The 22,598-nt window shown below is 41.4% G+C and overlaps 1 protein-coding gene across 1 annotated transcript in view; it reads right to left on the bottom strand.

Annotated features, from left to right (window-relative positions):
- Positions 1 to 22,598, bottom strand: part of Pigu (phosphatidylinositol glycan anchor biosynthesis class U) — a 109,856-nt gene that overhangs the window by 34,460 nt on the left and 52,798 nt on the right. The window contains exon 7 of the mRNA XM_008847888.2: positions 4,014 to 4,111. Within this exon, the coding sequence (XP_008846110.1) occupies positions 4,014 to 4,111 (98 nt within the window). The remainder of the gene's footprint in view (positions 1 to 4,013; positions 4,112 to 22,598) is intronic.

Below are 22,598 nucleotides of genomic sequence, written 5' to 3'. Positions count from 1 at the left end.
TGGCGATCAGAGGACATCTTGTGGGAGCTGGTTCTCTCCTTCCACCTTGTAGATCCTTAGGTCTTCAGGCTTGGATTTTTCTAAAGGGTAAACCATACATATGAAATATGAAAGGGGGCTGAAGAGATGGTTCAGCAATTAAGAGCCCTGTATGCTCTTGCAGAGGACCCAGGTTCGGTTCCCAGTACCCATATGACAGCTAACAGCTGTCTGTAACTCCAGTTCCAGGGTACCCGACGGCCTCCACGGGGATTGCACAACACCAATGCACTTACCTACATGTAGGCAATACACTCATACACATAAAATAAAAATAATAAATAAAATATTTTAAATAGAAAGAAATATGAAAGGAAATGCATAAAGAGAAGTGGGGGGTGGCTAGCGAGCAAATGCACAGGCTAGGGAGATGGCTTAGGGGGTAAAGTACTTGCTGCACAAGCATGAGGACTTGAGTTCAGATCCCCAGCACCCATGTAAAAAACCTATATGGCATTATGGCCCTGTGATCATAGTGCTGGGGGGCAGAGACAGGTGGATCTCAGTCTAGCATAATCAATGAGCTCCAGGTTCAGCAAGAGGCTCTGTCTCAAAAATGAAGTGGAAAGCCATAGAGAACACCTCATGTTGACCTCTGTCCTCCACATGTGCAGACATAGGAAGTGAGCTTGTACATACACAGGCACATAGACACACCACATAAACATACCCCCCAAAAAGCAAATACGTATTGTTGTGTAAAAAATGCTTATATTCAACAAAAAATATAAAAGAAAAACCAAAACACAGTAACTTCACCATATAGTGATTCATCTACTGAACTAAGAACCATAAATCTAACTCAGAAAGCCAGTGCTGGCAGACTGCAAGGTAGCTGGTTCACTTCCTTATGGATACTGATGGTGGCAAGCCAGTTCAAGCTTTCTGGCAAGCAATTTGGTTTTGCATAATGACTACAAAACTTTTCACAGCCTTAGACAGATTCACTTAGAAAATGAAGACAAATTTTGTGGGCTAGGGAAATGGCTCAGAAAATCAGGACACGTCCTGAGCAAGCATGAGGACCTGAGTTCAAATTCTCACCTCACATAAAAAACTATATACATGGCTGCAGACACACCAATAACCCCAGTGCTGTAGGGGTTGAGACAAAAGGATCACTGGGGCTTGCTGGCCACCAGCCTAGCTCCAGGTTCACTGAGAGACCCCTCCTCAAGGGAATAAGGAGAATGATAGACACCCAACATCCTCTGCTCATGTGGATGGACACCCCCTACACATACATCTAAAGAAAAAAAGAAGGCAGGAAGGAACAAAAAAGAAAGATAGAAATCAAGAAAGGAAAAAAGAAAAGAAAAATTTCAACCTTGGGCCTGGTGTCACAGGCTATAATCCCAGCTACTCAGGAGGCTAAGGTAGGAGGATTGCTATTCAAGGCTTGCCTTTCATACTGACTTCAGAGCCAGCATGAGCAATTTCATAGCTGATGACTCAAAATTTTAAAAAGTAAGAAAAAAGGGCTGGAAAGATGGCTCAGTGGTTAAGAGTTCTTGCAGCATCCACAAGGCAGCTAACAACTGTCTGTAACTCCAGTTTCAGGAGATCCAGAGGCACTGCATGACACAGGTGCACTTACATACATGCAGGCATAACACTCATACACATAAAATAAATAAATTTTTTTTAAAAGTAGCTGGGCGTGGTGGCGCATGCCTGTAGTCCCAGCACTTGGGAGGCAGAGGCAGGTGGATCTCTGTGAGTTCAAGGCCAACCTGGTCTACATAGTGAGTTCCAGGACAGCTGGGGCTACAGGGAGACCCTGCTTCAAAAAAAAAAAAAAAAAAGGAAAATAGAGGAGATAGCTTACTGATAGAACACGTGCTTAGCATGTGGGAGGCCCTACATTCAATCCTCAATGCCAAAAAAAAAAAAAAAAAAAATCTATGTTATGGTTATCACTGATAATGAAGAGTTATAAAGTTCCCCAAACAAAAGGATGAATTAATCATTTACCACTATATGGATCAATATGATTATATATTACCAAGTAACTTAAAATGATAAGCCTATGACCTATTTCAACAAATGGAGGAATACAGTCAGTCCTCGTGTTTGTGGTTAAAAATAAGACCTATACTCGGTGTGGTGGCACATGCCTTTAATCCCAGCAGCACTAGGAAGGCAGAGGCAGGTGGAGCTCTGTGAGTTCAAGGCCAGCCTGGTCTACATAGTGAGTTCCAAAACAGCTGGGATTACTGGGAGACCCTGCCTCAAAAAGACAAAAAAATTTTAAAAAGACCTATAAAATCAGACACTTCTGGATTTGAATCCCAGTGCCAACAACACACTTTCAGTAACACTTCTAAGAATAAATTTGAATCCATTTGAATCCTGCTTACAGTAACTAGATCTTGATTTGATGTCTATTCTTTCTTTTTTTCTCTCCCTCCAACCGCCAACCCCCAACCCCTGTATTCTTTTGTATGAGGGGAGTTGGTTAGGCATCAAGCCCAGGGCCTTTCACAAAAGCTAAGTGTGTGCTCTGCTACCAAGTTTGAAGTGTATATTCTTGTTGAAACAGAAAAGATATCGGAGAACAAGCTCTCGAGTCAGACTGCCCAAATTCATAGTTCAGGGCTCTCATTTGTGGCTTTGTGACATTAGGTAAGTGACTTAACCTTCCAACATTCCAGGTTTTTGTTTACTTGTTTGTCTTTTGAGATGGGATCTAAACACATAGTGCTGGTTGGCCTGGAATCCCTATGTAGACCAGATGGCCTGGAACTCACAGAGACCCACCTGTCTCTGCCCCCTAAATGCTGGGAAAAAAAGGTGTGCACCACCATACCCAGCCCAACGTTTTAGTTTTAATTCATGTTTCTAAGTGGAATATATTAAATTGTTTTATGGCTAATAATATAATAGTCTCCATAAAGTTGAAATGAGATGTTTGCAGAGTGCTTAGCATGAAAATAGCATGTAGGCTATTCTTCATAAATATTAGCACCATGTATTCTACAATTGCTGTAGTATGTATTGATTACCTACTATGTTTTTACCACTGCAAAGTGGCCTAGGTTCCAAAGAGTGCAGAAATCAGCCAGGTATAAAAGTGTAAATGTCTCATGTTGCATAAAATGACAATACCTATAATCACTTTCATTACTGCGGCATCAACTACCTGCTGGAAAGAAAGGACACAGTCTAAATGTGGCTACTTTATCTCTATAAGAACCTTACAAAGTAAGCGGTATTATAAAAAAAAAAAAAACAACTTAGGGGCTGGAGAGATGGCTCAGCGGTTAAGAGCACTGACTGCTCTTGCAGAGGACCCGGGTTCAATTCCCAGCACCCACATGACGGCTACAAACCGTCCTTAACTCCAGTTCCAGGGGAATCCGATGCCCTCTTCTGACTTCTGCAGCATTGCATGACATGGGTGCACTCACATATATGCAGGCAATACACTCATACACATAAAATAAAAATAATAAATAAAAATATTTTAAAAAAACAACTTAAAGAAATGAGTTCAAACAGGTCTAGGTACGTTAGATGAGAAAAATAAAATTTGAGCATCTGGTAGATTCAAACTGCAAATATTTGAAGTGAAATGCACTTATATATTTGCAGTGATAGACAATTAAAAATTAAGAAGGTTTGAGCTTGAGGACTGGTCTCAACACCATTTAAAAAAATCTTTTAATCCCAGCACTTGGGAAGCAGAGGCAGGCATATCTTTGTGAGTTCAAGGCCACCCTGGTCTACATAGTGAGTTTCAGGCCAGCTGGGGCTACAGGGAGCCCATCTCAAAAATTTCTTAAAAAAAAATCTGGTTTTTTGTTTGTTTGTTTTTGTGGTGCTAGGGACTGATCAAAGGACTTGTCTGTGCTAGGTACTTAGCTATGCCTTTAGCTCCCAATGTCATTAGTGACCCATGCCCTTCCTCCCCCAAGCAAGGACTAGGCTGTGTACTAAATATCATTTGGGCACTGGCACCAGCAAGTGCTTACCTGGAGAAGATAAAGAAGTCCTGGGACAAACAAGGTGATTGGATACAGAGACTGGTATGTTGCTAAGGCAAGAAAAATAGCACTGAGGAAAGCACTGCCTGTAAAAAGAAATAAAGGTATGGAATAACCCAGCTTCATCAATCAGGATTAGACTCAGCAAGTCCTTATGAACATGAAACTTTGCATAGCTGCTCAATTAGTTGCTAAGTGCTTCCTCTATGCAAAGTACTATGCAAACTCAAACAGAATGAAAGCTTCTTGGCATGATTCCCCATGAAGGAAAACGAAGGCAGTCAAAATCATCTACTTTAGCAACCTGAGATGCCACAGACATGTTTCTCATGAAATTTTCAGACCCAGAAAGATCTTATAAAACCTCAGCCAAAAGATTGCAAATGGATCAAGTATATTACCATCCATGTCTAATACACCATTCATTAAACCTGCAATTGCTAGTCAGCTATAAGCCCTATCCCTCTGGGTTTTGCAATAACTCTTTGCTAGAATACCACTTTCTTATATGCTATGTTCAAGCCACATGCTTTATTTTAGTTTAAATAAAAACAGATGATTGTTTTATTTTGGCTTCACCCTGTAGTCTGATTTGGCCTCAACCTTGCAGCAATCCTCTGTGTCAAGTCTTCTGAGAGTTGGAATAACAGACATAAGCCACAAAACCCAGCAAAAAGTAATTTATATTAATAATTATTCTATTCTTTACATAAAAACGACTATTATGGAATCATTAAGCATGTAACAAAAGAATATGTAATAAGTGCAAAGATGCTTATAATATCTTAAGTGGAATATATAAGAGATACATGCTGGTACGGGATCTCCTGGTGGGCTGACTAGACTCCAGTGGATGAATTTACATTGAAGGACATCTGGGTACAAATGCTGACTGAATTGGACTTAACATGTATGGCAGAATATATGAAGTCTGGTGGGGGATTGAGGGGGCATGAATGGGGGAGAGGGGTCTAAATTTAATTAAAAACTGTTGGATGAAATTACAAAACCTCAATTAAAAATATTTTTTAAAAAAGATCTTAAAAGAAAACCATGCCCAAACATTTACAAAAAAGACTATAGACCATAAAGTTTACAGCTATTGGATATGAACAATTTTTTCATTTTTGCTTCTATTACTTTTTCTTATTTATTTATTTTTTTTGGAGTCAGGGTCTTACTCTGAATGTCCTGGGACTTGCTATAGACCAGGCTGGCCTCGAACTCACAGAGATCCGCCTGCCTCTGCCTCCAGAGTGCTGGTATTAATGGCGTGCACCACTATGCCTGGCTTGTTTTTTTTTTTTTTTTTTGAGACAGGCTGTAGCCCCAGCTGGCCTGGAACTCACTATGTAGACCAGACTGGCCTCAAACTCACAGAGATCCTCCTGCCCCTGCCTCCTGAGGGCTGCTGGGATTAATGGTCTATGCCACCATGCCTGGTTTCTCTCTCTTTTTCTTTTCTGAGACAGGGTTTTATGCATCCCAGGCTGGCCTTGAGTGCACTAGGTACCCAAGGATGACATTAAATTACTTGCCCTTACCAAGTGCTGGGATTATTGGCATATGCCAACAGGCTCAGCCTGCCAAAATTCTTTAAAATTTTTCATAAGTGAACATGCTTTGCTTATGTTATAGAAAAACAACTGATTTTTCTTTTTAAAAAATGATAGATGCCAGGCATGGTGGCGCACGCCTTTGATCCCAGCACTTGGGAGGCAGAGACAGGAGGATCTCTGTGAATTCAAGGGCAGCCTGGTCTACATAGTGAGTTCCAGGCCAGCTGGGGCTACAGGGAGACCCTGTTTCAAAAAGACACACACACATACACACACACACACACACACACACACACACACACACACACACACACACACAAATGACAGCTATTCCCTTTAAGATGGTTTAAGGCAAGCAGGTATCTTTAAACCAAAGTTAAAGAGTTTGAGTTTACAATAGGATTTTAAAGTGGCCCAGAAACCAGATGTAGTGATCCAAGACTGGTGTCTCATAATAACTATGGTTCATAAAACAATAATACCCACGGCTAGTGTCATGAATGTGGGATCAACTGTTTAGTCAAAATTACAGACATCTTCTCAATGGTGTTTCATAAATCAAGGAATCTGTTATTCCATTCAGTTCAAAGAAGTTTATCCCTCTTCCAATCCAGTGTCAGAGATGAACAGAAAGAAATGATCAACAGGCTCTTCTGCTCACTAAAGTAATCTATATACTTGAAACACCTACAAACCAGCTTGGGAGAAGGCTATGAATGTAATGACTTCATAGAAAAAGGGTGGACGCTGCATTATTCACAATAGCCAGGAAATGGAACAGATGACTGGGTAAAGAAATGGACTGAGGATATTGCTCAGTGGTAGAACATTGTGTGTGTGTGTGCATGTGGCAGGGGTGAGGGGGGATGAGAAACAGGATCATGGCAGAGGAAGAAGTTTTTGGGGTTTTTTTAAGATTTATTTTATGGACATACATTTAATCCCAGCACTTGGGGAGCAGAGACAGGCGGATCTCTGTGAGATTGAGGCCAGTTGGTCTACATAGTTCCAGGCCAGAAGGGGCTACCAAAAGACCCTGTTCTCAAAAGCCAAAAAAAAAAAACAAAAACCAACAACAAAAATAAACTTAAAAAAACTGAAAATACATACATTTTAAAAAGATATTTATTTTAGGGGCTGGAGAGATGGCTCAGCAGTGAAGAGGATTCACTGCTCTTCCAGAGGATCTGGGTTCAATTCCCAGCACCCACAGCAGCTAATACTTGCCCTCAACTCTAGTTCAAGGGAATCCGATACCTTCTTCTGGCCTCTGCAGACACTAGGCATGCACATGATAGATTTACATACATGTAGGCCAAACACTCATACACATAAAATAAAAATAAATAAAATCTTTTAAAAGATTCATTTTATTTTTAATTATGTGCATGCACGTGTGTGTGTGTGTGTCTGTGTGTGTATGTGTTGTGTGTGTGTGTCTGTGTGTGTGTGTAGGGCCATGTGCACATTTTGTTAGATTCCCCAGGAGCTAGAGTTACAGGTGATTATGAGTCACTCAATGTGAGTGCTGGGAACCAAATTCTGGTCCTGTGGAAGAGCAGTGTGTACTATTTACCACCGAGCCATTTCTCTAGCCCCTGAAGAGATCTCAAGGGAGGTAGGAAGTACAATAATGGAATACATTTGGTAAAAACAAAACAAAAACAACAGAAGGGGCCAGGCATGTGGCACAAGCTTTTAATCCCAACACTCAGGAGGCATAGGCAGGTGGATGGCTCTGAATTTGAGACGAGCCTGATCTACATAGGGAATTCCAGTCCAGCCAAAGCTACATGTTGAGACCCTATCTGAAAAGAAAAAAAGCAGAAGGGGATACTAATGGAGTTAAGAGGGTATGTGGGAAGGGGGTGGAGGAGGGGAAAGAGAGAGAACAGAGTATAAAGATGTATGTATGACAACATCAAGATGGAACCAATACCTTATAAGCCAACCATAAAAATTAAAATTTAGGGGCTGGAGCGATGGCTCAGCAGTTAAGAACATTGACTGTTCTTGCAGAAGACCAGGTTCAAATCCCAGCACCCACATGGCAGCTAACAACTGTCTGTAACTCCAGTTCCAGGGGATCCGACAGCCTCTTCTGTCCTCTGTGGGCATTGCACAACACGGGTGCATTTACCTACATGCAGCATAACACTCATACTCATAAAATAAAAATAAAAAATTAAAAAAAAATTTTTAATTAAAATTTAAAGAACAGCCTGGCATGGAGCATGCCTTTAATCCCAGCACTCAAGAGGCAGAGGCAGGATCTCTGTTAGATCAAGGCCAGCCTGGTCTACATAGTGAGTTCTGGGCCAGTTGGGGCTACAGAGAAACCCTGCCTCAAAATAACAAAAAAAAAAAAAAAGAAGAAAAAGAAAAGAAAAAATTGAACATTCTATTCTCCAAACAAGAATGCCTGCAAGCCAAGAATATTAAATAGGAAGAAGGCAGAGAAAGAAAGAAATTGAATGTAAAAGACAAAGAACAGAATTCCTGGAGGAAGCCTATCCCACTATATTGATGAGTGCCAGACAAATTGTTCTGTTTTGTCTCCAGGTACTTGTTTTGGGTTTTGGGGGATTTTTTTTTTTTTGAGACAGGGTCTCCCTGTAGCCCCAGTAGGCCTGGAACTCACTATAGACCAGGCTGGACTTGAACTGACAGAGATCCACCTGCCTCTGCCTCCCAAGTGCTGGGATTTAAGGCATGTTCTTTAAATTTTAATGTTTATTTATTTATTTTTTTGGTCTTTTTGAGGCAGGATCTCCCTGTAAGCCCCAGCTGGCCTGGAACTCACTGTGTAGACCAGGCTGGCCTTGCACTCACAGAGATCCACCTGCCTCTGCTTCCCGAGTGCTGGGACTAAAGGTGTGAGCCACCACGCCGAGCAAAATTTTAATTTTTAAGGTTAGCCTACAAAATAATGGTTTCATCTTGGCGTCCTCATACATATATCTTTATACTGTTCTCTTTCCCCTCTTCCACCCCCTTCCCACATACCCTCTAACCCCATTAAGTATCCCTTTCTGCTTTTTTTCTTTTCAGATAGGGTCTCAGCATATATCTCTGGCTGGACTGGAATTCCCTATGTAGATCAGGCTGGTCTCAGATTCAGAGAGACCCACCTGCCTTTGCCTCCTGAGTGCTGGGATTAAAGGCATGCACCACCATGGCCTGGGAAAACAGAAAGACCCATACATGTGTTGCCAGAGGGGAGAGGCTATTGTTCCAATTCTATCCACTCTTACAAATGATGGGAAGACATGACTTTCACCTTTCTCTGCCCCAGGAGGCACCAGAGAGTGAAATAAACACAGTCTCCTTCTGCCCTAATTGCCTAAGATCAATAACTGCTTGTCTGAAACAGCTGTTTATAAGACCCAAGAGAGGAAAAAAAGGCTCATAGCCATGTAGAATGGACTTTTAAATCTTAGGAAATGTGCTCTGAGGATCAGAAAGAAGCAATCTTCCTTCCTTAGATGAATATAATAATAATAATAATAAAAGTAACAACAACTAGGATTGCACCTAGGACTTGTCAGGCAAGCTCTTACCACTGGGCTACATTCCCAATCTCTAGATGGAAATCTTCAGGAAAGAAAAATCTGTTTCTCTTGTTTTTCTATTAGTAAGTGGCATCGAATCCAGTCAAATACCTCCACTCCCACATTCCTTCTTAGACCAATCCTCAACCCCACTGACCCTGAAGCCCATGTCACTCTTTGTTCTCTCTTGTCACCACTGCTTAGTGGCCAGCCCCTCCTTCAGAGAGGAGCTGTAAAACAGACTATGACTTATCTACAAAGACTTCAAAGGCAGATGTGGTGGTACACACTTCTGGAGTCTGAGGCAGGAAGGTCAGGAGTTCAATGCCACCCGTGGCTTAAATGAAGGCTGGACTACATGAGGCCCTGTTTCAAAGAATAAAAACAGACTTCTGAAGGTCCCAGTTAATCAGCCAGATAAGGTACTAACTCCAATAGCAGGCAAGAGCCTCACCACCCGGGTCTGCTTCTTTGGCTTTATGTGTCACCACTTGCTCACACACTTTCTGCCCTCCAGCTATACAGGCCATTCCTGAACTTCTGAAATCCTCATGCCCTTTCATTCATGTGTCTGTTCTTCGGAGTTGTCTCTTCCTACCACCCTCCTAGCAGAAACCCGTCCTTCAGTGACCAGTCAAACCCAAGCAGAGTCAGTAACAAGGGTGATTACAGCTAACACTTATTGCTCACTTACTAGGTGACAGGAACTGTGGGCCCTCCACATCAAAAATGTGCCAGGCACAAAGTGGCCCTCAGAGGAACATCACAATATTGAAGCTCTACTTTTCAATTCTTTTTTGTTTTATTATTTTATGTGTATGTGTGCACTGCCTGCATATAGGTAAGTGCACCCATGTTGTGCAATGCCCGTGGAGGTCAGAAGAGGCTGTCAGATCCCCTGAGACTGGAGTTACAGACAATTGTTAGCTGCCATGTGGGTCTTCTGCAAGAACAACCAGTGTTCTCAACCACCAAGCCATCTCTCCAGCCCAACTTTTCAACTCTTTTATTGCAATAAAATCAACATATTAGACTCATTTTATTGAAGAAACCAAGGCGCAGAAATAAGATTAAGTAATGAGCCTAAAGTTGCACAACTGCCTCCAGTCCATCCTGTTAACTCTTACTAGGGTGTCTTGTCTCAGGGCTGTCTTCTAGCAATCTGCCAGTTTGCCCTCTCTGCCCTATTTGTCTTGTGAATTTCTTGAGGGCAATAAGTCTTAATTTTGAGTCTCTCCCATCTGGCATAGTGCCCAGCAACATGATGAGTACATAACTGAATGAATACCACTCAGAGACACACATCAGATCCTCTTAAAAAGCAAGCATATTAAAGAAAACCAATGCCCCTGAGGAAATACACAGGGTAATATAACATGGGCAAGGCATAACACAAATCAGACTTCTGAATGGAGCAGATCCTGCAGATGAGCAATTGAGGGCTCATCATGGTAGAAGCGCAGCACAGTGACGGCGTGTAGAAAAATGACTGGATGGCTGACACTTGAATTCTGGGGACAGAAATAGGGTGCTACTATAGCTAGTGGCCCAGTGACTGGGTGTGAGATGATGGACAGGTAGAGATGGGGCACAACCTAAGCAAAAAGAAGAGGAAATGTGGAGGCACACAAAGACTTAGAAGGCGCTAATAAGCTTAGAGAAAAGCTAAAAGTGTTAAGAAGACTGAGGAAGGCAGAGCGTTGGAATGATTCATGGTTGGGACATGAGCAGGGAAGATAAAGAGGTGACCAAATATTTTAGACAAACTGCAATAAGCAAACACTGCTGGAGTTTGTTCCATGTCCAACACATGCTAGGTGTCAGGGAGACTGCTGACAAGTTTATGTCCTCACGGCGCTCCTTGCAAACAATATGAGTAACAAATCCTGTGGGAGCAGGCTAGCCCATCAGGGGCTGCTGACATTTGAGTTCAGAATAGTGAGTAGAAATCAGGCATCCAAGGAAACAGGGCAGGAGGGCAAGGGAGAACTATGTGCTAGGGGTACATGGGGATGTTACCTAATTCAACATGGCAAAATGGAGGTGCTAGAAGGCGTGACTAGAAGACCAGAGGTAGTGGCAAAAGCCTACAGTTCCAACAAATAGGAGGCAGGAGGATCAAGGAATTCAAGATCATTTTCAGCTACAAAACAAATTCAAGGTCAACCTGTGATACAGAGACTCTATCTTCAAACAAACAAACAAATAAACAAATAAACCCTACAACAGCAATAAAACAAGCAAGACCAGAAAAGAAAAATGTAGGAGCCAATGCATGACTTGTAGACAATGAGTTTTTACAAAATAATGAATCCCAACACCAAGATTAAGAGGCAGAGTTTGCCAGGTACAGGGGTACAGTAGCACACACTTTTAATTCCAGCACTCAGGAGGCAGAGGCAGGTAAATCTTTGTGAATTCCAGGTCAGGCAAGGCTACATAGTGAGATCCTTTCTTAAAAAAAAAAAAAACAGAATGTTACCAAGAGACTCTCTCCCCTTATTTCTTTTCGTTTTTGAGTCAGGGTCTTATGTAGCCCAGGCTGGCCTGGAACTTGCTATGTAGTTGAGGATGACCTTGAACTTCTGATCCTCCTGCCTTCACTCCCCAAATATTGGGACTCTAGGCACAGGCACGAGGGGATCAGCTAGATCATGGAACATCATTACCCAATCTAACACTGAGTATGTTTTCCAACTCTCTGTGTCAGGGTGGGGGCCAAAACAAGCCTCTGCAGGAAGGTGGCTGTAGGGACAGGATTGCACCTTCATCTGGGCCTGGGTGGGTGGCACCTTTGCAGAACAAGGCAGGAATGAGACCAGGAGAGGCCAGGGGAATAGTTCAGGATATGGACTTAGCAAGGGGTAAGCAGAGACAGAGAATGGGTCACAGACAGTGACCTGTCCCAGGACAGGCAGCGGAGCAGGCTGGAACATTGACAAAGGGCTGAGGTCCCAGCAGACTATCAGAAGAGGAAGCTGTGCCAGGGACTGAGGCAACAGGAGGTGCTGCGGAAGGCAGGGCCCAGTACACTCACAGCCCTTGCCAACTGTGTTCTTTTAACAGGGCAGGCTGTCTCAAAGCAGTGTAGCCATAGTGAGGAAAAAGATACTTTGCTGAGCATCTGCTCTGTTCCGAACACGACTGCCAGCATTTCACATATCATAAATCATAGGCCTTTCAGTAACACCAGGAAGTCAGCCAGAATGGCTGTGTGCTCAAGATCACAAAACCAGAGAATGACAGGAATAGGATGTAAGCCTGGACAGTCCCACTCCAGAGCCCACTGTATCACTAAAGCACCCTCTTGATCTCAATCCGTAACTGAACTGTCATAAACAGAACACCTACTTATTCAGTGCTTTCTTCTAAGGAAGCCTGCTATCACTTTGTAGTTTTCATGTATTCCTCTACTAACTCTAATTTGATCTGTGATCAAACTGGCTCCTAAGAATGCACCATCTGTCCAAGACTACAGAATTGATGATTAGAACAAGCGGGCTTTGAAGACGGGACAGTCTGACAGGTTTTACCCTGGACTGCTGCTTCCTTGTATGCTTGAGTCGTCTATGAATCTCTCCACTGAAGGGCTTTCCCTACAGGAACTCCAAATGTCATGGAATCCTCAGGGCTCACTCAGGCTGTTCCTCCAAGGCCAGGCTTCAGGAAGAGAACCCCTCATTCTGATCTTCTCCACAGCCCTTCCTCATCCCATTCCTGCTCTTCCTTGAAGCGATGATACTCACACATGCCAAGAGAGAACCAGTCAATCCTAAGGGAACTTTAGAAATGGTTGTTATAGCCAGGTGTAGTGGCACACGTCTTAAATTCCAGCACTCAAGAGGCAGAGGCAGGTGGATCTCTGTGAGATTGAAGCCAGACTGGTCTACATAGTGAGTCTCAGGATACTGAGACTTCATCTCAAAATAAATAAAATATCTTAAAAATAATTTAAACAGATCCATAACCAGAACTGAAATTAAGCAGTAATAAAATAAGAAAACAAATTTATAAAACCCTAAACCAACCCCCCCAAAAAACAAGGTTGCAGAGATGGCTCAACAGCTAGGAGAACTGGCTGCTCTTGCAGAGGACCTCGATTCAGTTCCAAGCACCCACATGGCTGCTAACAACCCTCCACAACTCCAATTCCAGGTGATCTGACACCCTCTTCTGGTCTCCTCAGGCACTGCATACATGTAGTACACTTACATACATGCAGGCAAATAAAATAAAAATAAACTAAAAAATACAAATAAAGAAAAGAGGCTGATACTATCAAGAGCAATGATCTGAACCACCATTTACTGTGTAGTTACTGCATGCTTTCTGTGATTGTTAATTGGGTTAAAAGTGGTTGCCAGTTTGATGAGTTTTAGAATCATCTAAAAGACAAACCTCTGGGCATGTCTGTGAGGGAATTTATTGATTGGGTTACTTAGGGTGGGAAGACCTGCTCTTTAACGACTGTTGACTGATTTCTGATAGAACATCCTGATCCTCCTTTTTCCTTAGAAACAAGTCCTATCACAGCTTCTTCTATTGGAGTAAGGGAAATTGGAAGAATCCTTAGGGGGCAAAATTCAAGAATTTCTACTTTGGAATAGCTCATTGTTGAAAATAACAGCAGTGAACAAGCAGGAAGACTTACTGACATTTACTGACTCTTTTTTTAAAGCTTAATATTAGGAGACTACTTCACAGGGATGCTGTTTCTTAATTAGCTTACTAAAAGGCAGCAGTACCCTTTGACCAAAGCAACAGTCTTCAAGGTAAAACCCATGCTATTCCACTGAATTAACATCAATCCTGCTGCCAACACTCCAATAAGAACGCCACAATACAATGGCCTAGGCCTTGGCCTGGCTTGGATCTCTCAGTGTGTCCCAGGCAACCTTGGACTGCCAAAGAGGAAGGCAAAGAAGAACAAGTTGAAGTCAAGGGAACAGAGAAAATGAGGTCATTCCCTTCTGTGGGGCACCCACTCTGTGAAGTCCTGGGACTTCTGCCACCATTCCAAGCTTCTTATCCCTCAAGTTAATTCAGTTTTAATTATTTTCTCATTGAAAGAACTTTAGGAGGAAGAATGAAGGAACAGAGATGAAAAGGAACTAAAAGTCAAATGTGGTGTTGCACACCTGCAATCCCAGCACTCCAGTCTGAGGCAAGAGGATCAGGAGTTCAAGGCCAGCCTGGGCTATTTTGACAGTAAGATCCTGTCAAAAAAAAAAAAAAAAAAGAAGAAGAAAGAAAGAAAGAAAACCCATGAGCTTACTTTACAGAGGCAAATGCTGCCTTTTCGAGATATATTTTCAATATATTGTTTTAAAAATAATTGAGACTGCCAGGCGTGGTGGGGACTGTCTATAATCCCAGCCCTTGGGGGGGACAGGCAGATGTATCTCTGTGAGTTCAAGGCCAGCCTGGGCTTTTTTGACAGTAAGATCCTGTAAAAAAAAAAAAAAAAAGAAGAAGAAAGAAAGAAAGAAAACCCATGAGCTTACTTTACAGAGGCAAATGCTGCCTTTTCGAGATATATTTTCAATATATTGTTTTAAAAATAATTGAGACTGCCAGGCGTGGTGGGGACTGTCTATAATCCCAGCCCTTGGGGGGGACAGGCAGATGTATCTCTGTGAGTTCAAGGCCAGCCTGGGCTTTTTTGACAGTAAGATCCTGTAAAAAAAAAAAAAAAAAGAAGAAGAAAGAAAGAAAGAAAACCCATGAGCTTACTTTACAGAGGCAAATGCTGCCTTTTCGAGATATATTTTCAATATATTGTTTTAAAAATAATTGAGACTGCCAGGCGTGGTGGGGACTGTCTATAATCCCAGCCCTTGGGGGGGACAGGCAGATGTATCTCTGTGAGTTCAAGGCCAGCCTGGGCTTTTTTGACAGTAAGATCCTGTAAAAAAAAAAAAAAAAAAAAGAAGAAGAAAGAAAGAAAGAAAACCCATGAGCTTACTTTACAGAGGCAAATACTGCCTTTTTGAGATATATTTTCAATATATTGTTTTAAAAATAATTGAGACTGCCAGGCGTGGTGGTGCACGCCTTTAATCCCAGCACTTGGGAGGCACAGGCAGATGGATCTCTGTGAGTTCAAGGCCAGCCTGGTCTACATAGTGAGTTCCAGGACAGCTGGGGCTATAGGGAGAACCTGTCTCAAAAAGACCAAAAAAAAAAACTAAAATAGATAATTTTATGTTCTACAATAAAAAACTATAAAAGTATTCTCATATAACTTAAACTTATTTTTAAATGTCTACTACATGGATAAAGAACTATATTTTACTTAATATTTCACTTCTCCGTTTCTCTATTTTGAAGTATTTTCTGGCTGTAAATAATTCTGCAACTAATATCTTTGCACCATGAAAATTTTTTGTACATTTTTGTATTACTTTAGGTATATAACACCATACCTGATTTATACAGTTTGGGGGATCAAAACCAGGACTTCCTGTATGCTAGGCAAATTCTCTACCAACTGTGCTACATCCCCAGTCCTTTGTATTATTTTAGGATAGGTTCTTGAAAATAGAATAAATAAAAAATACAAACATTTTAAGACTACTGACAAACTGCCTCCCAGGAGGGTCAAACAAATTTATAAGACAATTCACATGTGGGAGATTAACCTACCTGATAGAAGCCTTACCAATACTGAGAATTATCTCCTAAAATCTTTGCTAATTCCAAAGGTTAAGAAAAAAAAAATGTTGGGGCTGAAGAGATGGCTAAGGGGTTAAGAACACTGTTCTTGCAGAAGACCCGGGTTCGAATCCCAGCACCCACATGGCAGCTAACAACTGTCTGTAACTCCAGTTCCAGGGGCTCCAACAGCCTCTTCTGTCTTCTGCAGGCATTGTATGACATGGGTGAACTTACCTACATGCAGGCAATACACACATACACATAAAATAAAAATAATATTTTTTTAAAAAAAAGAAAGTTAAAAAAATGTTTTAAGACATTTAAGACACCTCTAGATTGGGAGCATAGCTCATATACAGTGCTTATTCTACATGTGTAAGAGGGGTTCTATCTCTAGTACCATGCCCCTCAAAAGTCACTCCTTATGTATGTTAATCCACTCTTACGTATGTTAATCTGTTCTCCTTTAGTAACTATCTATAGGGTTGAATGATTTCTGAGTCATTTATACTCATATTCATTTCCATCCTCCCCTCCCCAGCTTTTTGAGAGAGGATCTCAGGCAGTCCCAGGTGGCCTCCAGTTCTTTATGTAGCAGAGGCTGGCCTTGAACTCTTGATCCTCCTGACTCCATCTCCTAAGTGCTAGAATTACAGGCTTACAGATGGGCACTGAAATGCCCAGCATTATAGTCTTTCTCCAACCATTCTCTCTCTCTCTCTCTCTCTCTCTCTCTCTCTCTCTCTCTCGCGCGCGCGCGTGCCTTTCCCCCTTGAAACAGCTGGCTGGCAACTCACAGAGATCCACCTGCCTCTGCCTCCCTAGTATGGGGATCAAAGGCCTGTGCTACCATGCCCAGCTCTGCTGTTTTTCTAAATAGAGGGAATTAAACCAGGCATGGTGGCTCACACCCATAATCCTAGCACTTAAAGAGATTGAGGCAAGGCCTTCTGAAAGTTTGAGGCCAGCATGAGACCTTGCCTCAAAAATACTAAAACAAATGAAAGTAAAATGAATTATACTTTCTTCAGTTTACTATTTATGCCACACAGATGGAAAATGTGGAAACAGGGCTTAGAGAATGTGTGACTGACCTAGTTTCACTAGGCACTACTAACATACTCCAAGAGTTGGAGTAGTTCAGAGATAAAGCTAAATGAGAATTCTTCAGATGTCTTAACAGATTAGGAACACTATGAAAGTCTCTATTTATACTAGCCAACAATGGAAAACAACTCAAAAGTCCAGCAATAGAGAAGGGCTGGACTTTAGGACAAAAATGAGAAATGGAGATGGTGGTAGAGAGGGGTGAAGAAAGATTTGCTTTTTGTTTGACATTAGAATTTCTTTTATTCTTTTTTTTTTTTTTTTTTTTTTTTTTTTTTTGTCTTTTTGAGACAGGGTCTCCTTGTAGTCCCAGCTGTCCTGGAATTCACTATGTAGACTAGGCTGGCCTCAAACTCACAAATATCCGCCTGCCTCGGCCTCCCAAGTGCTGGGATTAAAGGTGAGCGCCACCACGCCCAGCTTATTATTATTTTATGTGTATGAGTGTATTGCCTGCATGTATGTGAGTGCACGCCTGTTGTGCAATGCCAGGAAGGTCAGAAGAGGGCTTCAGATTCCCCTGGAACTGGAATTAAGGACAGTTCATAGCCGCCATGTGGGTACTGGGAATTAAACCCAGGTCCTCTCCAAGAGCAGTCAGTGCTCTTAACGGCTGAGCCATCTCTCCAGCCCCTAGAATCTCTTTTATTCTTACCAAGTACTTGAACTACTAAATTTTTTAGTTAAAATTAAGTATAAAGAAAATGACAGATAGGTATGGTGGTGCATGTCTTTAATCCCAGTACTTGAGGCACAGGTAGGTTGGATCTCGGTGATCCAGGTCACCGGGGGCTACAGAAGACCTTGTCTCAAAAATCCAAAAGGGGGCAGAGAGTGCCAAGTTCTGGCCTCCCTCTGGCCTCCCTCAGGCAGAGGGCCTGAGAATGCAGGGGACTGCCTGAGAGCCCCTGGATCCTGCCTCCATATGGTGGTGAGCTTCTCCTAATTGCACCATACCCATCCCCCTACCTGGGATTTGGTGAGGCCCCTCCCAAGGCCCCAGGGCAGATCTGGCTTTGGTAGGCTAAGGCTGAGATCCTAGCAGACAGCATGAGAGGGTGGGTTCAGATGGACCTTCATTGGTATAGCAGCTCTGATCTCAGCAGACCGCCAGAGAGTGGCGGGTTCTAGCCTCCCTCTGTCCTCCCTCTGGCATAGGGGCTGAGAATGCAGGGGACTGCCTGAGAGCACCTGGATCCTGCCTCCATGTGGTAAAGGAAGCCTGAATGTACCTGACTGGAACTTGAATTGGGCTTCTGTGGGTACTCCTGAATAGCTGATTGGAAGCCATCAGTTCCCTCCAAATTAAACCTGAGAGAACCTGAACCCTGTACCAACTAGATTTATATAGCTGATCTGAAGCCATCAGTTCCCTCCAAATTAAACCTGAGCGAACCTGAACCCTGTACCAACCAGCTTTACATAACCAATAAAGAAAGGATCTAGGCACCCGGATAATACAAACAGAAGCATACTTCAACTTAATTCTCATATCAGAATCATAAACAACAAAAGAAATTCACATGCCATGATAACAACAAAAGAATAATAAAATGGAAAGCCAAGAATACTGAAAGCAACAAAAGAAAAACAAGTCACACACAAAGGAAAGCCCATCAGAATTACAGCTGACTGAAGCCAGGTGTGGTGGCGTATGCCTGTAGTCCCAGCACTTGAGAGGCAGAGGCAGGTGGATCTATGTGAGTTCAAGGCCAGCCTGGTCTACATAGTGAGTTCCAGGCCAGCTGGGACTACAAGGAGACCCTGTTTCAAATAAAAAAGAATTACAGCTGATTTATCAATGCAAACTGTGAAAGGCAAAAGAGCCTGGACCAAGGTATTTACAGTTCTACATGACAATAGATGCCAGCCCAGAATACTTTACCCAGCAAAAATGTCTATTATAGTTGAGGGGGAAAGAAAAATCTTCTATGACAAATAGCCTGAAAGAATACACGTCCACAAAACCAGCCCTTCAAAGAATACTCGAAGCAATACTGAGAGCAGAGAGAGAAACAACTATACCCCAGGGGCAATGAAAGATGAGGAAACACAAAATTAGACAGAGAACACAAACAGCAATCAAAATGACAGCAACCAATACACATCTTTTAATAATAACTTTAAATATCAATGGACTGAACTCCCCAGTCAAAAGACATGGGCTAAATGAATGGATTAAGAAACAAAATCCATCTCCTTGCTGTCTGCTTTGCAAGAAACCCATTTCTCCTTCAAGGACAGGCACTACCTTAAGGTAAAAGGATGGAAAAGAATATTCCAAGCAAATGGCACTAAGAAACAAGCAATTCCAATATCTGACAACATAGACTTCAAAGTAAAACTAATCAGAAGAGGTAAGGAGGGTCAGGTCACTTCATTCTGATAAAAGGAACAGTTAACCAAGAAGACATTACAATCCTTAACATATATGCACCAAACTCTGGTGCACCCAAATTCATATTACAGGACTTTAAGACACAGATTAACCCCAATTCAGTAATAATAGGGGACTTCAATACCCCACTGTCTCATTAGACAGGTCAACTGGACAAAGAATAAACAGAGACACGTCTGAATTAAATGATACCATACATCACATGGACCTAACAAACATCTTTCAAATATTACACCCAAAACCCAAAGAATACACTTTCTACTCAGCACCCCATGGAACATTTTCAAAAATTGATCACATACTGGGCCACAAAACAAACCTCAAAAATACAAAAAAAATGAAATAATTCCATGCATTCTATCAGACCACAATGCAATAATACTCAAAATCAACACTGGACAAAGCCCTAGTCACTACACAAACTTATGGTGACTGAACAGCACACTCTTTTTTTTCCTAAACAATGAGTGGGTCAAAGGAGAAATTAAGTAATTAAAAAAATTCCTGGAATTCAATGAAAAGGACAATACAACACAACCTCTGGGACACATTAAAGGCAGTCCTAAGAGAGAAGTTTATAGTGCTAAGTGCCTACATTAAAATAGTAGAAAGAGGGGCTGAAGAGATGGCTCAGCAGTTAAGAGCACTGACTGCTCTTGCAGAGGACCCAGAGCACCCACATGGCGGCTACGAACCATTCTTAACTCCTGTTCCAGGGGAATCTGAAGCACTCTTCTGACCTCAGCAGCACTGCACGACACAGGCACACTCACATACATGCAAGCAAATACAGTCATACACATAAAATAAAAATAATAAATAATTTTTTAAAAAAAAACCTATACACTACTAAATCTGAAAATCTAAAAGAAATGGATGGATATCTGAAATCATGGGAACCACCAAAGTTAAACTAAGAAGAGATCAACAGTTTAAACAGACCCATAACATATAAGGAAATTGAAACAGTAATACAAAGCCTCCCAACTAAAAAAAGCCCAGGCCCAGATGGATTTACAGCAGAATTCTACCAGACATTTAAAGAAGACCTCCAACCAATACTACTTAAATTATTCAAAATGATAAAAACAGAGGGAGAACTCCCAAATTCTTTCTATGAAGCCAGCATCACTCTAATAGCCAAACTGGGTAAAGACACAATCAAAAAAGAAAACTATAGACCCATATCTTTAATGAATACAGATGCAAAAATTCTCAACAAAATACTTGAAGCATACAGACTCACATCAAAAAGATCATCCACCATGATCAAGTAGGATTTATTCCAAAGATGCAGGGTTGGTTCAATATACGTAAGCCAATAAATGTCATTAATCATATAAATGGACTCAAAGACAAGAACCACATGATCATCTCAATAGATGCTGAGAAAGGCTTTTGACAAAATTCAGCATGCATTTATGTTCAAAGGCCTAGAGGGAACATACCTCAACATAATTAAGGCTATACAACAAGCCCACATTCTTTTTTAAAAAATATTGTATTTATTATTTTTATTTCATGTGCATGCATGCATTGCCTGCATGTAGGTAAGTGCACCCGTGTCGTGCAATGACTGCAGAGGACAGAAGAGGCCATCGGATCCTCTGGAACTGGAGTTATGGACAATTGTTAGCTGCCACGTGGGTGCTGGGATTCGAACCCAAGTCTTCTGCAAGAAAAACCAGTGCTCCCAACCATTGAGTTATCTCTCCAGCTCCCCAACATCATTCTAAATGGAGAAAAACTGGAAGCATTCCCATTAAAATCAGGAACCAGATAAGGATGTCCACTATCTCCACTCCTTTTCAACATAGTGCTTGAAACTCTTGCTAGAGCAGTAAGACAGGAGAAGGAAATTAAAGGAGTACTAATTGGAAAAGAAGAGGTCAAACTATCACGTTTTGCAGATGATATGATACTATACCTAAGAGATTCTAAAAGTTCCACCAGAAAACTCCTAGAACTGATCAACACTTTCAGTATAGTAGTAGGCTATAAAATCAATCTATAAAAATCAGTAGCTTTTCTATATACAAATAACAAGCAATTGGAGAAAGAATACAGGGAAATGCTCCCATTCACAATTGCTGCACAAAAAAAGATAAATAAATAAATCTGACCAAAGACACCAAAGATCTCTACAATGAAAAATTTAAATCATTAAAGAAAGAGATTGAGGAAGACACAAGGAGATGGAAGTACCTCCCATGCTCATGGATGGGGAGAATTAATATTGTGAAAATGACCATCCTACCAAAAGCAATATATAGATTCAACGCAATCTCACAAAATTCCCATGATATACTTCACAGAATTAGAAAAAACAATCCTTAAATTCATATGGAGGCACAAAAGACCCCAGATAGCCAAAGCAACCCTCACCACAAAGAGCAACTCTGGGGGGATTACTATACCAGATCTCAGAGTATACTACAGAGCTATCATCGCAAAAACAGCACGGTATTGACATAAAAATAGACACAGATCAATGGAACATCATTGAAGACCTAAACCCAAGTACACATAATTTCAGCCACCTGATATTTAACAAAGGTGCCAAGAACACACAATGGAGGAAAGACAGCATCTTCAACAAGTGGTGCTGGCAAAACTGGATCTCCACCTGTATAAGAATGAAACTAGATCCTTATCTTTCACCTTGCACAAAAGTTGACTTCAAATGGATCAAAGACCTCAATGTGAAACTGGAAACCCTGAAACTATTAGAAGATAATATTGGCAGTAACTTATATAAGTGTAGGAAGGGATTTTCTAAATTGTACAGAAGTTGCTCAGGAATTAAGGTCAGCAATCAACAAGTGGGACCTCATTAAGCTAAAAAGCTTCTGTACAGCAAAAGAAACAATCAAAATAGTGAAGAGAAAAACCCACAGAATTGGAAAAAATCTTCACCAGTGACACATCTGACATAGGTTTAACATCCAGAACATATAAAGAACTCAAAAAAACAAAGAAGCAAAAAACCAAATGACCCAATTAAAGGATGGGCTAAAGATCTAAATAGAGAGTTCTCAAAGGAAGAAATAAAGATGGCTAAGAAACATCTCAAAAAATGTTCAATATCGTTAGTAATTAGGAAAACGCAAATTAAAAATCACCATAAGTTATCACCTTACCCCAATCAGACTGGCTAGGATCAAGAGAACAAATGATAGCATACTGGCGAGGATGTGGAGAAAAGGGAATGCTTATTCACTGCTGGTGGGATTGCAAATTTGTGCAACCTCTATGGAAAACAGTGTGGAGAACTCTTAAAAAACTAAAAATGAACCTACCA

The sequence above is a fragment of the Nannospalax galili genome, unplaced genomic scaffold, assembly GCF_000622305.1.
Source record: "Nannospalax galili isolate Female #2095 unplaced genomic scaffold, S.galili_v1.0 scaffold724, whole genome shotgun sequence".
In the NCBI taxonomy this organism is placed as follows: domain Eukaryota; kingdom Metazoa; phylum Chordata; class Mammalia; order Rodentia; family Spalacidae; genus Nannospalax; species Nannospalax galili.
Note: the sequence above shows the minus strand (reverse complement) of the source record. Positions and strands in the feature narration are given on the sequence as shown.